At 34.0% G+C, this 16596-nt stretch overlaps 1 protein-coding gene across 1 annotated transcript in view; it reads right to left on the bottom strand.

Annotated features, from left to right (window-relative positions):
- The window catches only part of LOC149780247 (hemicentin-1-like), a 103401-nt gene that overhangs the window by 40588 nt on the left and 46217 nt on the right, over window positions 1-16596 (bottom strand). The window contains exons 4-5 of the mRNA XM_089937036.1: window positions 4746-4917; window positions 883-1107 (exon numbers count right to left, since the gene is read on the bottom strand). Of these exons, the coding sequence (XP_089793162.1) occupies window positions 883-1107; window positions 4746-4917 (397 nt within the window). The remainder of the gene's footprint in view (window positions 1-882; window positions 1108-4745; window positions 4918-16596) is intronic.

Raw genomic sequence — 16596 nt, 5'->3', positions numbered from 1 at the left:
AATTTACATATGCATATTTAGTTAACTTTATAACATGCAAACAAATCTTTCATTTATGTTTCCTCAACAAATTATATTTACAGTGTTTTTTTTATGCATATGCCCACTGATTTCTGTACATTGCACTGTTATGTATATTTAATTTGTATTGTGTGATTGGTCTTTCTCCAAAATTGAGGGTAGAAGTTTGGACCTACCTAACTAATGTCAATTTTTTGTAAACATGGTTATTGGGATTTGAGTTCAAGACATTGGTTTTCCCCTTGGATTGTTAGGTGCAAATATAATGCTAACCTTACATCACGCAGCCTGTACAAGAGGATTGTTAACCTGGTACAAATATAATGATAACCTTACTTCACACAGCCTGTACAAGAGGATTGTTAGGTGCAAATATAACGCTAACCTTACTTCACACAGCCTGTACAAGAGGATTGTTAGGTGCAAATATAATGCTAACCTTACTTCACACAGCCTGTACAAGAGGATTGTTAACCTGGTACAAATATAATGATAACCTTACTTCACACAGCCTGTACAAGAGGATTGTTAGGTGCAAATATAACGCTAACCTTACTTCACACAGCCTGTACAAGAGGATTGTTAGGTGCAAATATAATGCTAACCTTACTTCACACAGCCTGTACAAGAGGATTGTTAGGTGCAAATATAATGATAACCTTACTTCACACAGCCTGTACAAGAGGATTGTTAGCCTGGTACAAATATAATGCAACCTTACTGAACAAACCCTGACCTGAAACAAAATACAAAAGCAAGATGTGATGGATGGACAGACAAACAAATGTACAGAACACAAAATTAACACTATATCCTCAATCATGGTTGGCATGGTGATGAAAACTTCTAACTTCAAAGTACCTCCAATAGGCCTGTGATAAATTTCCTTCATATCCTGAAGAGGTTTCCTGGAGAATCCAACAGTAAAATCTGTAGAGCTGAGTCCAGTAACACGGATGGTGTGGGGTGCATTACTCTTTACTGTCATAACCCACTGTCCAGGAAGGGGGTCCTTTACATTGACTATCATGGCATTGTTGATGTCCAGCAGAGTCTTCAGGCCATTCTCTTTTGTCACTCTGTTTCCTGGAAAATAGGAGAAACACTGGTATTGTATGGGGTTGGGGAGTAAAATTTGTATTGTAGGGTTCAAGGGGTATGTATCTGCATACTGACCAGCAAAGTTGGTACAGAGATTTTAGTGTGTGGCTATGTGCCTGTCTTTCATGCACAATATTTAGGGTTTAATCCCCAATGGCAGCTATAGTTTATCCCTTTCCTGTCCAAGTGTCTGCATCAACATAGATCCCAAAATGGCCCTATTTGCTGAACATGGCCAACAAACAGCTACTAACTTTACACATTGGACATTGCATTCAAGGTGACTATAACTGACAAATGTTTAAATTTTCTTTGAAAATGCTAAATTAACAATACTGAAAGTGAGTACCATGGCAATGGAAACATCAGGTAGGATACACAGCAATGTAAACATCAAGTAATGATACACAACAATGGAAACATCAAGTAAAACTACACAGCAATGGAAAGGATACACAGCAATGGAAACATCAAGTAAGGATACACAGCAATGGGAACATCAAGTAAGGATACACAGCAATGGAAACAACAAGTAAGGATACACAGCAATGGAAACATCAAGTAAGGATACACAGCAATGGGAACATCAATTAAGGATACACAGCAATGGAAACATCAAGTAAGGATACACAGCAATGGAAACATCAAGTAAGGATACACAGCAATGGGAACATCAATTAAGGATACACAGCAATGGAAACATCAAGTAAGGATACACAGCAATGGGAACATCAAGTAATGATACACAACAATGGAATTATCAAGTAATTACCTCATTTATCATGGCAAAATTACCTTTTTTATCACAGCAATGCAAACTGATACATTTCATTATGTACTGATTTATACAAACTGATACAGTTCATTATGTACTGATTTATACAAACTGATACAGTTCATTATATACTGATTTATGCAAATTGATACAGTCCATTATGTACTGATTTATACAAACTGATACAGTTCATTATGTACTGATTTATACAAACTGATACAGTTCATTATGTACTGATTTATACAAACTGATACAGTTCATTATGTACTGATTTATGCAAACTGATACAGTTCATTATGTACTGATTTATACAAACTGATACAGTTCATTATGTACTGATTTATACAAATTGATACAGTTCATTATGAACTGTTAGATTTCATGATGTACTGATTTATGCAAACTGATACAATTCATTATGTACTGATTTATACAAACTGATACAGTTCATTATGTACTGATTTATACAAATTGATACAGTTCATTATGAACTGTTAGATTTCATTATGTACTGATTTATACAAACTGATACAATTCCTTATGAGCTCATTTATTCAAACTGATACAGTTCATTATGTACTCATTTATACCACTGATACAGTCCATTATGTACTGATTTATACAAACTGATACACTTCATTATGTACTGATTTATACAAACTGATACAGTTCATTATGTACTGATTTATACAAACTGATACAGTTCATTATGTACTGATTTATACAAACTGATACAGTTCATTATGTACTGATTTATACAAACTGATACAGTTCATTATGTACTGATTTATACAACTGATACAGTCCATTATGTACTGATTTATACAAACGGATCCAGTTCATTATGTACTGATTTATACAAACAGAGAGTTCATTATGCACTTACTAGTAAAGACAGGGTGCATTATATACTGATTTTGTACATAAAAAGATCTGGTTCATTATGTAATGTACAAAGCCCTTGATAAGACTGGTCAGTGGTGCATTGTGGATATGTATTAATTTATTGGAAGCATGTGGCAGAGACATACAGTTCATAATGTACTGATTTAAAAAAACTGATACAGTTCATTATGTACTGATTTATACAAATTGATACAGTTCATTATGTGCTGTTAGATTTCATTATGTACTGATTTATACAAACTGATACAGTTCATTATGTACTGATTTATACAAACTGATACAGTTCATTATGTACTGTTAGATTTCATTATGTACTGATTTATACAAACTGATACAATTCATTATGTACTGATTTATACAAATTGATACAGTTCATTATGTACTGATTTATACAAACTGATACACTTCATTATGTACTGATTTATACAAACTGATACAGTTCATTATGTACTGATTTATACAAATTGATACAGTTCATTATGTACTGATTTATACAAACTGATACAGTTCATTATGTACTGATTTATACAAACTGATACAGTTGATTATGTACTGATTTATACAAACTGATACACTTCATTATGTACTGATTTATACAAACTGATACAGTTCATTATGAACTGTTAGATTTCATTATGTACTGATTTATGCAAACTGATACAGTTAATTATGTACTGATTTATACAAACTGATACACTTCATTATGTACTGATTTTTACAAATTGATACAGTTCATTATATACTGTTAGATTTCATTATGTACTGATTTATACAAACTGATACAGTTCATTATGAACTGTTAGATTTCATTATGTACTGATTTATGCAAATTGATACAGTTCATTATGTTCTGATTTATACAAACTGATACACTTCATTATGTACTGATTTATACAAACTGAGTTCATTATGAACTGTTAGATTTCATTATGTACTGATTTATGCAAACTGATACAGTTCATTATGAACTGTTAGATTTCATTATGTACTGATTTATACAAATTGATACAGTTCATTATGAACTGTTAGATTTCATGATGTACTGATTTATGCAAACTGATACAATTCATTATGTACTGATTTATACAAACTGATACACTTCATTATGTACTGATTTATACAAACTGATACAGTTCATTATGAACTGTTAGATTTCATTATGTACTGATTTATACAAACTGATACAGTTCATTATGTACTCATTTATACAAACTGATACAATTCATTATGTACTGATTTATACAAATTGATACAGTTCATTATGAACTGTTAGATTTCATTATGTACTGATTTATACAAACTGATACAGTTCATTATGTACTGATTTATACAAACTGATACAGTTCATTATGTACTGATTTATACAAACTGATACAGTTCATTATGTACTGATTTATACAAACTGATACAATTCATTATGTACTGATTTATACAAACTGATACAGTTCATTATGTACTGATTTATACAAATTGATACAGTTCATTATGTACTGATTTATGCAAACTGATACAGTTCATTATGTACTGATTTATACAAACTGATACAGTTCATTATGTACTGATTTATACAAACTGATACAGTTCATTATGTACTGATTTATATAACTGATACAGTTCATTATGTACTGATTTATACAACTGATACAGTTCATTATGTACTGATTTATACAAACTGATCCAGTTCATTATGTACTAATTTATACAAACAGAGAGTTCATTATGCACTTATTACTAAAGACAGGGTGCATTATATATTGATTTTGTACACAAAAAGATCTGGTTCAATATGTAATGTACAAAGCCCTTGATAAGACTGGTCAGTGGTGCATTGTGGATATGTATTAATTTATTGGAAGCATGTGGCAGAGACATACAACACGCTTCTAAATAAAATTTTCTTTTTAGAATCAGTACAATGATTAAAACTGTATTTCCTACCTACCTGAAGGATCTCTAAGAGTGATTTGTGGGTTAAGACCACTGACAGACACAGTCATCTCTTTCAATTTGGTGTCGATGGGGATCTGGAATGTCTGTGTCTTAGCACCACTAATATCAATCGACATCAGATTCACCTTCCTTGCTTGAACTGCCTCCCGTACAAACACCAGCAACTGGACAGGAAGAAAAGTCAATTAAAATGTCTTTAACAAATAAATTTAATTAAGTTTATGTAAATTGTAAACAACTTCTTACAGTTTATATTAAACACTTTTTGATGGCTCGGATGTATGAATTTTTCTAGTGCAGGAAAGCAGAGAACTGAGAGAAAGTCATCATGCTTAGACAGGGAGTCACAGTGGCTCACTGATTACCATTACAGATTCACAACGTATGGGACATGGGTTCAAATCCTGGACAGATCAATCCAGTTTTACTGCTGTCGTATGAATATGGGCAAAGAACATTTTAGAATTACCTGGGCACTATATCACCTTTCATGACTTAATATGCCATTAAAAATCATCACATCAAAATTAACTTCATACTACCTTACCCTTGCACATGCTGGAACTGGGAATCAAATCCAGGACTTCTAAGGTGTGAAGGGAGTCTATTAACACCATTCTCTCTTGAAGCCTGCATCATTCTAAATTCTATTTGAGTGTGATTACAGGTCTATACCCATGAATAATTAAATCTGTCAGGTATTAGCCTGAACATAAGAATTTAGTCCTGGGTAAGAGCAACTTTTAAAATCAAAAAGTCCAAAATATATTTTGCAAGATTGATGCACACTACCTGTTGTCATCTATTGTCCTCTTCTGGATAATAATAATAATAATAACAACAACAATGATATTATTAATAATAATAATAATAATAATGTTGACTTAGTACAACACCTAATCCTTAGAAGTTCTGTGCACTTTATAATATTAGATAACAAATAAAATCATATACAATGACAAGATTACATGAAATTACAAAACTAAAACGTGCTGACAATAATTAAAGAGAAAACATTATTAGGTTGAAATAGGTGAGTTTTATGAGCACTCTTCAATGGAGACCTAGTGTCATTATGTCCAAGATATATGGGCACTTCTTTCCACTTAGCAGGACCCTGGAAGGCACAAGAGTATTGTCCATATGACTTCATTTTAACAGAGGGAACAATAAGAATATTAGTGTCAGATGAGGAAAGTAAGTTTCTGGATGAGCTGTACATGTGGGTGAGGTCAAATAGATATTTTGGACTGTAACCAGTCAATAAAATGTAGCATAGTGAACAGATCTTGCTTCATTCTGGATCAAATGGGTAGACAGTGAAGGTTACAGAGTGAGGGGGGGAGGTGTGCTCAGTTCTTTATACTCTAAGGAAGATCTGAGCAGTCATGTTTTTAACTTTTTTAAGTGTCTTTAGTAGATACTGAGATGAACATCAGACAGAAGTAAATTACAATAATCCAGTCTTTAAAGTACAAAGGAATACACAAGTGGATCAGTATTTTCTCTTTAAACCATGATCCAATAGCCTGGACACTGGGGAGGAAAAATTTTATGGGATAGGAAAATATTTTTGGGGTAGGAAAAACATATGTAGAGTCCTAGCTTAATTACATTTAGAAATCTTTATAATATATAAAAAAAACTGTGATATGACATTTTTGATATAACATTTAAAAAATCCAAGAAAATAAATGTGTAATATTCACTAATGGCATCACAGATGACTTAATGACATTACATAAGACAAACATTTACTGAGTGAGGCATCTAAATGTACACTAAAGTCAACCAATCGGATTGTCAGATGGCTGAGGTTGTTCTAAATTTAGATCAGGCAACTCGTTTCTTCAAAGTGAGTTGGCCATCACACTTGTCAGAAAGAAAATGTGATATAATTTGTCTGAGAAATCTAATCGACACTGGTAAATTATTAATCTTATGAATATTGTACTTGTTTATAAACATTGTGTACAAAGTAAAGCATATGACCTAGAAATGGGAAACAGTACTAATTAGGTTCTCTTAATTTCATTTGTTACCAATAATTCTAAATATTTAGCTGTTAATGCATCACCAGGCAAGCATGAGCAAGGATTATCATTATCATTCACAAAGGACAAATGAGTTTTGCTAACGAAATAGTTTGTTTATCATTTGACCTGTGTTATTGCAGCACCTTTAGCGTTGGTGCTAGCACTTGATGTTGATGACATCATCATTGATTTTTTAAACTTGTTAAAACAGTGTTACTATTTCTCAGATACTTTTCTTTCAAACCAACTAACTTTGTCACACAATTCTTGTTGATCAGCGTTTAATGTTTCGATTTCAATATTTTTTATTGTGCTGACAAATGTTTTAGCTTCTTGTCTGTTATGATCACATGTTCTAGTTGTGATGTTAGATTTTGTATCTGTACATGTGCTTGATCAAGTTCATAGTGGCTCTAAAAATAAATACCTGCTTGTTCATTGTTTCTGCTGATTAGTTTGTTCATATTTATCAAGAGAATGTTCACATCAACTACAGCCTGATTAATGTTGCTCAAAATAACATTTGAGTCATGCCAAATCCTGTACAATCGTTGCATCCCAATACCATATCATTTTAGAATTTCATTTGGCAGCACATTACCACATGCTGCACCAATTTCATGAATTTCTTTATCAGACAATTCCCTTGTTTTTAACATATTTATTAGTACCAACTAATAAAAATTATGTTTAAAAAGTATTTATTTAAAACACACTTGCTTAACAACTATAACAGTGTTAGAAACTTGACGATCATTTCACTGGCATGAACTGGTCATTGTGCTGCCAAAAAGTACCATATGTTAACCAAGCAACAAGCAAAATATCCCCGATCAAATGTTGAACTTGAAAAATATGGAATCCAATTAGTTTTGCCAAAGCAGTTACGTCAAGCAGTGATGGAGTTGGCACATGATAGACCGCTTGCTGGTCATCTAGGAAGGGAGGAAACGAAAGCAAGAATAACAACCGCATTTTATTGGCCAGGAATGTTTGTGGATATTCAGAGGCACTGTCAGGCCTGTGATATCTATCAAAAGACAGCAAGGAGAACAGGAAAGGAGAAAGCTCCAATGGTGTGTCCAACAATTGTGTCTGACCCTTTTGTCAAGATTGCGATGGATATCATTGGCCCACTACAGCGCACAAAGGCGGGGAACAAATATATACTAACCATAGTAGATGAAGCTACCAGGTATCCTGAAGCATTTCCTTTGAAGGACATTGATGCCAAAACAGTGGCCAATGCCTTAATTGGCCTATTTAGTCGGGTTGGTATACCTAGGATTATCCTTACAGACCAAGGTACCAACTTCACAAGTACACTTCTGAAAGAACTCTACAACATGTTGAACATCAAGGGGATCACAACTTCTCTTTACAGGCCACAATCCAATGGAAAGGTCGAAAGATTGAATGACACACTCAAAGCTGTCTTGAAGAAACTGTGTTCCACGAACAGTGAAGACTGGGATGTGATTCTGCCTTACGCACTGTTTTGCTATAGGGAGGTACCACATGAAGCAACTGGGTTTTCGCCATTTGAGCTGCTGTATGGTTGGCCAGTAAGAGGGCCGATGGAGATTCTTAAGGATCTTTTCACCGATGAGGGTGAGGCACATAAGTCAGTTGTAGAACATGTGCTTTCAATTCGCCAGAGATTGGTTAATGTAAGTGAGTTAGTGAAAGAAAATCCGACAGAGTGTCAAAAGAAAGTTAAATCATGGTACGACAAAAATGCTACCAAAAGGGAATTTAGGCCGGGAGATGAGGTCCTAGATTTGTTGCCATTTGATGCATCGAAGATGAAAGCTCACTGGAAGGGACCTTATCGTGTCATTAGTAAGGTTAATGACGTTAATTACAAGATTAACATTGGTGGTTGGCGAGGACAAGTAACCTACCATAGTAACCTATTACGTCAGTACAAGAGAGCTGTACTGTTATCAGCAACTGTGTGTGATGAATTTGATGGAGGAGGACGGACTGAATTCCCACTGGCCGACATGGAGAGTTTGAATAAAATCAGTCTGAATGGTAGACTGATGAAAGAACAGTGAGAACAGGTGCGAAAATTATGCTCGGAGTTTGAAGACGTGCTAACTTCAAAACCAGGCAAAACCAACTTGATCACTCACAACATTCGAACAACAACAGACATTCCAATCATGCAGAAACCCTATCATATTCCCCATGCAAAAAGGGCTGAAGTCAGAGCTATAGTAGACGAAATGTTACAGCAAGAATTGATAAAACCATCTACAAGCCCATGGAGTTCACCAATTGTACTTGTTCAAAAGAAAGATGGAAGTCTGTGACTTTGTGTTGATTACCGAAAATTGAACAACGTCACACTCTTTGATACCTATCCTACACCAAGGATAGACAAACTTTTTGAGAAGTTGGGAAATGCAAAATATATTAGCAAACTCGATATGACCAAAGGTTTCTGGCAGGTACCTCTGTCAAAAGAAGCGCAGGAGAAATCTGCTTTTGTGACATCCTTTGGACTTTATGAATTTACTGTTATGCCTTTTGGGATGAAAACATCACCTGCTACATTTTCACGCATGATGGACCTGTTGCTGGCCAAATTACATAATGTTGCATCTTACTTTGATGACATCATGATTTCTAGTGAGAACTGGGATGACCACCTTCAGGATCTACAAGCAGTCTTGGAGAGATTGCGAGAAAATAATCTGACAGTTAGACCTTCCAAGTGTGACATTGGAAAGGATACTATTGTTTGCCTTGGTCACGTTGTTATCGGAGGGCAAATTAAACCAGACCATGGCAAAGTCAAAGCTATGGTTGACTTCCCACTCCCGACAACAAAGAAAGAGGTTCAATCCTTTCTAGGAATGGTGGGCTATTATAGAAAATTCATCAGGAATTTCGCTGAGCTCTCGGCTCCGCTTTGTATTTTGACAAGGAAGGGACAGCCAAATCGTGTTACATGGGATGAGACAGCTGTTAAGTCATTCAGTGACTTGAAGAATGCACTTGTAAAGGCACCTATCTTGATCAATCCTGTTTTTGAATGCCCATTTGTACTGCAAACGGATGCAAGTGATGTGAGCATTGGAGCTGTTTTGAGTCAGTACAATGACAATAAGGATGAACATCCGATAGCATATCCCAGCCACAAACTATTGCCCAGGGAGCAGAATTATTCTGCAATTGAGAAAGAATACCTTGCGATAGTATGGGCGATAGAATCTCTTCACTACTACTTGTGTGGTGCTCCATTCAGTGTTGAAACTGACCATAACCCACTAACCTGGCTAAGCCAAAACAAAGGAAAGAAACCAACGGCTTCTGAGATGGTCCCTGTGTCTGCAACCATATGAGTTCATGATCAAACACCGTCGGGGAGCAGAGAATGCAAATGCTGATGGATTGTCACGTGCTGGAGTCTAAGACTATGTGTTTTAGTGTTCATTTTTGTTGGACTTATCTGAATTAAGACCCATATGATAATGTGTATTATAGCTTGTGTGCTAATTAAGTACTTTCGTAATGCACATCAGTTTGATTTTAAGTGAATCAGAAATGTTTGTTTTAGATGCTATGCTAAATGTTATATTCGGAATATGGAAATATTTAGCGAGTCATTGAATGCTTGCATTATATACTATTTGATAGAACTCTAATTGCCAGGGAGATGCTAGAACTTTTAAATTTCTTCAAGTAAGGTAATTGCATAGAACTGTATACAGCCAAATATTAACCCTTCGATCTTGCTTATCCATCCTTTATAATTTTGTTCGAAAACTAGTTTTCTCTTAAGGGGGAAGGTGTTGCCGTCATATTAATGCTTAACACTTCCCTCCAATTTATTTGTATAAATACTGATTATCATTAAGACAAGAGACAGTGGTGTACATGGTAGTTTTAGTTTAATGGATTTTAAGCGGTCAGATATGGTAATGTTAGAAACAAATTCTACCTAGTTCACATCTGATACTGATAAAGATTCTGACCCATAGGAGTTGGAGTCTGCATTTGTCATCACTGTTGCTTTGATAAACTATTGCCCTGGTGTAAAACTAAAGAATTGTTCTCTGTAAAGTGCAGTTGTCTTGAGCCCTAGCTTGGGTGAACATTAAAAATTGGCTGGGAATATACTTTGTGTTGGATGTTATTGTTTGCAACTTTTGTACCCCATAACATAAGGACATAACTAAGGGGAGATTATCTTTTATAAGGACATAACTATGGGGAGAGTAACTTTTATAAGGACATAACTAACAGGAGAATATCTTTTATAAGGACATAACTAAGGGGAGAGTATCTTTTATAAGGACATAACTAAGGGGAGAGTATCTTTTATAAGGACATAACTAAGGGGAGAGTAACTTTTATAAGGACATAACTAAGGGGAGAGTATCTTTTATAAGGACATAACTAACAGGAGAGTATCTTTTATAAGGACATAACTAAGGGGAGAGTAACTTATATAAGGACATAACTAACAGGAGAATATCTTTTATAAGGACATAACTAAGGGGAGAGTATCTTTTATAAGGACATAACAAAGGGGAGAGTATCTTTTATAAGGACATAACTAAGGGGAGAGTATCTTTTTCCTCAAAAATTTAACTTATTATTTGTCATGTATTTGAATTTCAAGCAGTGAAAGATGGGATTAAAACTGAGATATAATAAATCGTCAACCAAAACTTAAATATTTCAAGTATTAAAACAGAGTATGATTAAAAATGAATTTGTTGTTAAATTTTAGGATGTGTCAACCTAAGTTACCTACTGCAGTAGTTACTGTGTTGCATCTGTCCATCAAAAATCAAATGAATCAATGACATGTGTTCATCAAAAATCAAATGAATCAATGTCGTGTGTTCATCAAAAATCAAATGTCTCAATGCCTGCTTTTTATACTTTGTTGATTTAAACAGAAATGTCAGCACTGTTCAGTTTTTACAACCATACAGTATTTTGAAGTTCTGCATGTTTAATATTTGTTATTTTGGTACTCATAGACAGCATGACATAAAAAAATGTTTGCTTTGTCAAACTTTTCCCATAAATTTTCTTTCAGAGGATAAAATTAAAACTTTTGTTAATGATAATTTAAAATTGGGAATGGACCTATCATTTCACACACAAAAACCCAGTAAATTAATAAAACTGCAAATACTGTAGGATTTTATATTATGTTATAAGAACACAACCACCTTGTAAACTATCTCCTACACATTATAACATTATTTCAATTTCATTCCAAAGATAAAGGCACATATAATATACACACTCAAACTTTTCCAAGACGCTGATAACATATACCTATTTACCATGTTGATAACATAAACCTATTTACCATGTTGATAACATAAATCTATTTACCATGTTGATAACATAAACCTATTTACCATGTTGATAACATAAACCTATTTACCATGTTGATGACATAAACCTATTTACCATGTTGATAACTTAAACCTATTTAGCATGTTGATAACATAAACCAATTTAGCATGTTGATAACATAAACCTATTTAACATGTTGATAACTTAAACCTATTTAGCATGTTGATAACATAAACCTGTTTAAAATGTTTAACCAAAATTGGATGAGAAATAAAGTCTCTAGATCTAGCAAAGTAACAAGCTAAGTCATGCCAATGCACAACAGTATCTCAAGGTATCTCATTAACTTACAAAGGTATATCATTATTATACACAGATATCTCATTAACATACAAAGGTATCTCATTAATATATACAGATCTTACTGATTATAGATCTTGTCAAAGGCAATGATTAGAAATAAAGTTTCTACATTGTAGACAAACTCAGCCAAGCAGATGCCATATTACATAATTAATATTCAGCTAATATGGGTATGATCAGGTGTAAGATCACCTGTGTGGATTTCATTCATTATTAAGATCCTTCATGACCTTGATCACATAAATCTATATCACAGTCCTTCCAGACAACAAAATCTGCTTACAAATAAACCTATATGGGAGGGGGGGGGGCATCTCAAACACAAAATTCTGCATAAAATTATGTGCATTTTTAATTTTGGAGGCATGAAAATTCCAACAGTAAAGTCCTTGGGAAACAAGTCTTATTTATTCAGCAAAGTTCTCTTTCAATTAAATCTGTTTATACTGAAATTAAATCATGTCATGTGCATGTTTTTATAATCCAAATGATTGTAATGGGATTGTGTATAGTCACCAAGGTAACATCTTTAATGATAAGGAAATTAAGGCAGCTGTCAACTTATTGTTGGTGCTTTATTTCTGTTTTCGTCAAAAGGCTAATTGCATGAGAGTGTTCTGGCACCTCACTTTGATAAGCATCACTCAATACACTTCTAATCCATTTTACTTTCAATTCATCAATCATGTTTGTGACACTTTCATTTTATCCTATACCATCAAAATAGTGTCAAGATTTTGTAAACTTATTTTGTTTTGTCAAGGTTTCCTATGTTAATTGACATAAATTATCACCAGAGTATCTTTTTTCTGAGTGTGATATGCAGATATACTTGGGTTTTTGAGTGACAATCAATTGTGCTTTTCTGACAGCAAATTACATACTTTCTCTGGTACCAAACTCAAGGCTGCAGAAGAGCCTGATTCCTTATTGGCAGTGTGTAATGAGATAATCAGACTTGTTTACAGATTGAAGGAGATAATCAGACTTGTTTACAGAGTGAAGGAGGTAATCAGACTTGTTTACAGAGTGAAGGAGGTAATCAGACTTATTTACAGAGTGAAGGAGGTAATCAGACTTGTTTGCAGTGGTTTAGCTGGTTTCACATATTAAATTTAGTGCCTTCTGAGCAAGGTTTCTTATCATCATATCAAGGCAATATAATGTGGAAGTTTAAAACAAGAAACTGTAACAATATTGATGAGGGTGATAGACAAGGCCCTGATATTGACATGGGTGATAGACAAAGGCCCTGATATTGACATGGGTGATAGACAAAGGCCCTGATATTGACATGGGTTATAGACAAAGGCCCTGATATTGACATGGGTGATAGACAAAGGCCCTGATATTGACATGGATTATAGACAAAGGCCCTGATATTGACATGGGTGATAGACAAAGGCCCTGATATTGACATGGGTGATAGACAAAGGCCCTGATATTGACCAGGTCCTGAACATAAGAATTAAAATCTTAACCCTGCAGTGAAGTTTGCTAAAGCTTTCTTGGGGAAAAAGTAATTTATTATGTTGTGATGTTTAAAGAGGAAACAAAAATAGTCAATGGCAAGCAGTCATTCATTTTTTCTTTCAGAGTATTGTCAAATTTATTTGCTTAAATAGAACTATGCTAATTAAAAAATTTAATATAGAAAATAAACTTTACATTCTTCCTTATTTCCTTCTAACTGCAAATAAAATTAATGAATGGCAACTTGAAGCCATCAAGCAATAACAAGTTCAGATCAGGAATATGGACTCCACAACAATGACAAGCTCAACCAATCAGATACAAGATCACCTGATCAATATGTATGAATTGCGCTCATTATCAAGCTTGTGTGAAATCTTGTTGAAATAAACCCATGTTGGTATTCCAAGTTTGACCAAAATCTAATCAGAAATATGGCATCTGAAGTGGAAGCAAACAATTATTGATAGATGCACAATGTACAACACACAATATACAACACATTGATCACCTGATTGTACTCATTATCAAGTTTGATCAAAATCTAATCAGAAATATGACATCTGAAGTGGAAACAAACAATTGTTGATAGATGCACAATGTACAACACACAATGTACAAAACACGATGTACAAATAATGTACAACACACAATATACAAAACACAATCTACAATACATGATGTACACACAATGTACAACACACAATGTACAAAGAATGTACAACACACAATATACAAAACACGATGAACAATACATGATGTACAACACACAATGTACAAAACATGATGTACAATACACGATGTACAACACACAATGTACAACACACAATGTACAAACATGATGTACAATGCATGATGTACAACACACAATGTACACACAATGTACAACAGACAATGCACACACAATGTACAACACACAATGTACAAAGAATGTACAACACAATGTACAAAACATGATGTACAATACACGATGTACAACACACAATGTACAACACACAATGTACAAACATGATGTACAATGCATGATGTACAACACACAATGTACACACAATGTACAACAGACAATGCACACACAATGTACAACAGACAATGCACACACAATGTACAACACACAATGTACAACACACAATGTACAAAGAATGTACAACACACAATATACAAAACACAATGTACAATACATGATGTACACACAATGTACAACACACAATGTACAAAGAATGTACAACACACAATGTGCAAAACACGATGTACAACATACAATGTACAAACACAATGTACAATACACGATGTACAAAACACGATGTACAACACACAATGTACAAACACGATGTACAATACATGATGTACAACACACAATGTACAAAACATGATGTACAATACACAATATACAATACACAATGTACAAAGAATGTACAACACACAATGTACATGCAATGTACAACACATGATATACAACATACAATGTACAAACAATGTACAAAACACGATGTACAACACACGATGGATGGCAAACAGCAGATACAGAGGTATGCCATAAGATAACTTAGCTATATGGCCAAGTGAGCTATAAAGCTTCACTTTCTGGACAGGTGAGCTAAACAAAAGTAACCTTATGACCATGTCAGCTTATAAATTTGGCCCCTTATAGTCAAGTGAACTAAAAAAGAAACTTGGCCTCATGGTCAGCTGAGCTAAAAGAAAAATTGTTTATGTTCAGGAGATCTAAATAAACTTGGCCTTATTGTCAGGTGAGCTATATAGAAAGAACATGGCTTTATGACTTTATAGCCATGTAAGCTAGAAAATTTGGTCTTATTGACAGGTGAGCTAAATGAAAAGAGCATGGCCTTATTGCTTTATACCCAGGCAAGCTTGAACATTTGGTCTTATTGTCAGGTGAGCTAATAATTAGACTTTATAGCCAGGTAAACCAGAACATTTGACCTTATTGTCAGGTAAGCTAATAATTTGACTTTATAGTCAGGTAAACTAGAATATTTGGCATTACTGTCAGGTGAGCTAATAATTTGACTTTTTGTCAGGTAAACTAGAATATTTGGCCTTATTGTCAGGTGAGCTAATAAGTTGACTTTATAGTCAGGTAAACTAGAATATTTGGCCTTATTGTCAACTGAGCTAATAAGTTGACTTTATAGTCAGGTAAACTAGAACATTTGGCCTTATTGTCAGGTGAGCTAATAAGTTGACTTTATAGTCAGGTAAACTAGAGCATTTGGCTTTATTGTCAGGTGAGCTAATAAGTTGACTTTATAGCCAGGTAAACTAGAACATTTGGCCTTATTGTCAGGTGAGCTAATAATTTGACTTTATAGTCAGGTAAACTAGAATATTTGGCCTTATTGTCAGGTGAGCTAATAAGTTGACTTTATAGCCAGCTGATCTATAAAGTTCCACATTATAGCTAGGTCAGTTTAAACCCTTTAATCAAAGTCCTAACAGAATTGTTCAATAATGGCATTTCTGCCATCATTATGGCTAGTGTCTGCTATGTCTTGCCTTTTGTGAACTCTATAAAAAAATAAATTAATTTTTCATTTTGCTCACATAAAATAAAAATAAGTATACAAATTAAAAACAAACAAACAAATCAATGGTCACCTCTTTAACCTGAAACTTCTC

Source organism: Sinohyriopsis cumingii, chromosome 16 (genome assembly GCF_028554795.1).
Source record: "Sinohyriopsis cumingii isolate HCF-2022 chromosome 16, ASM2855479v2, whole genome shotgun sequence".
Taxonomy (NCBI): Eukaryota; Metazoa; Mollusca; class Bivalvia; order Unionida; family Unionidae; genus Sinohyriopsis; species Sinohyriopsis cumingii.
This window is presented reverse-complemented; position numbering and strand designations above follow the sequence as displayed.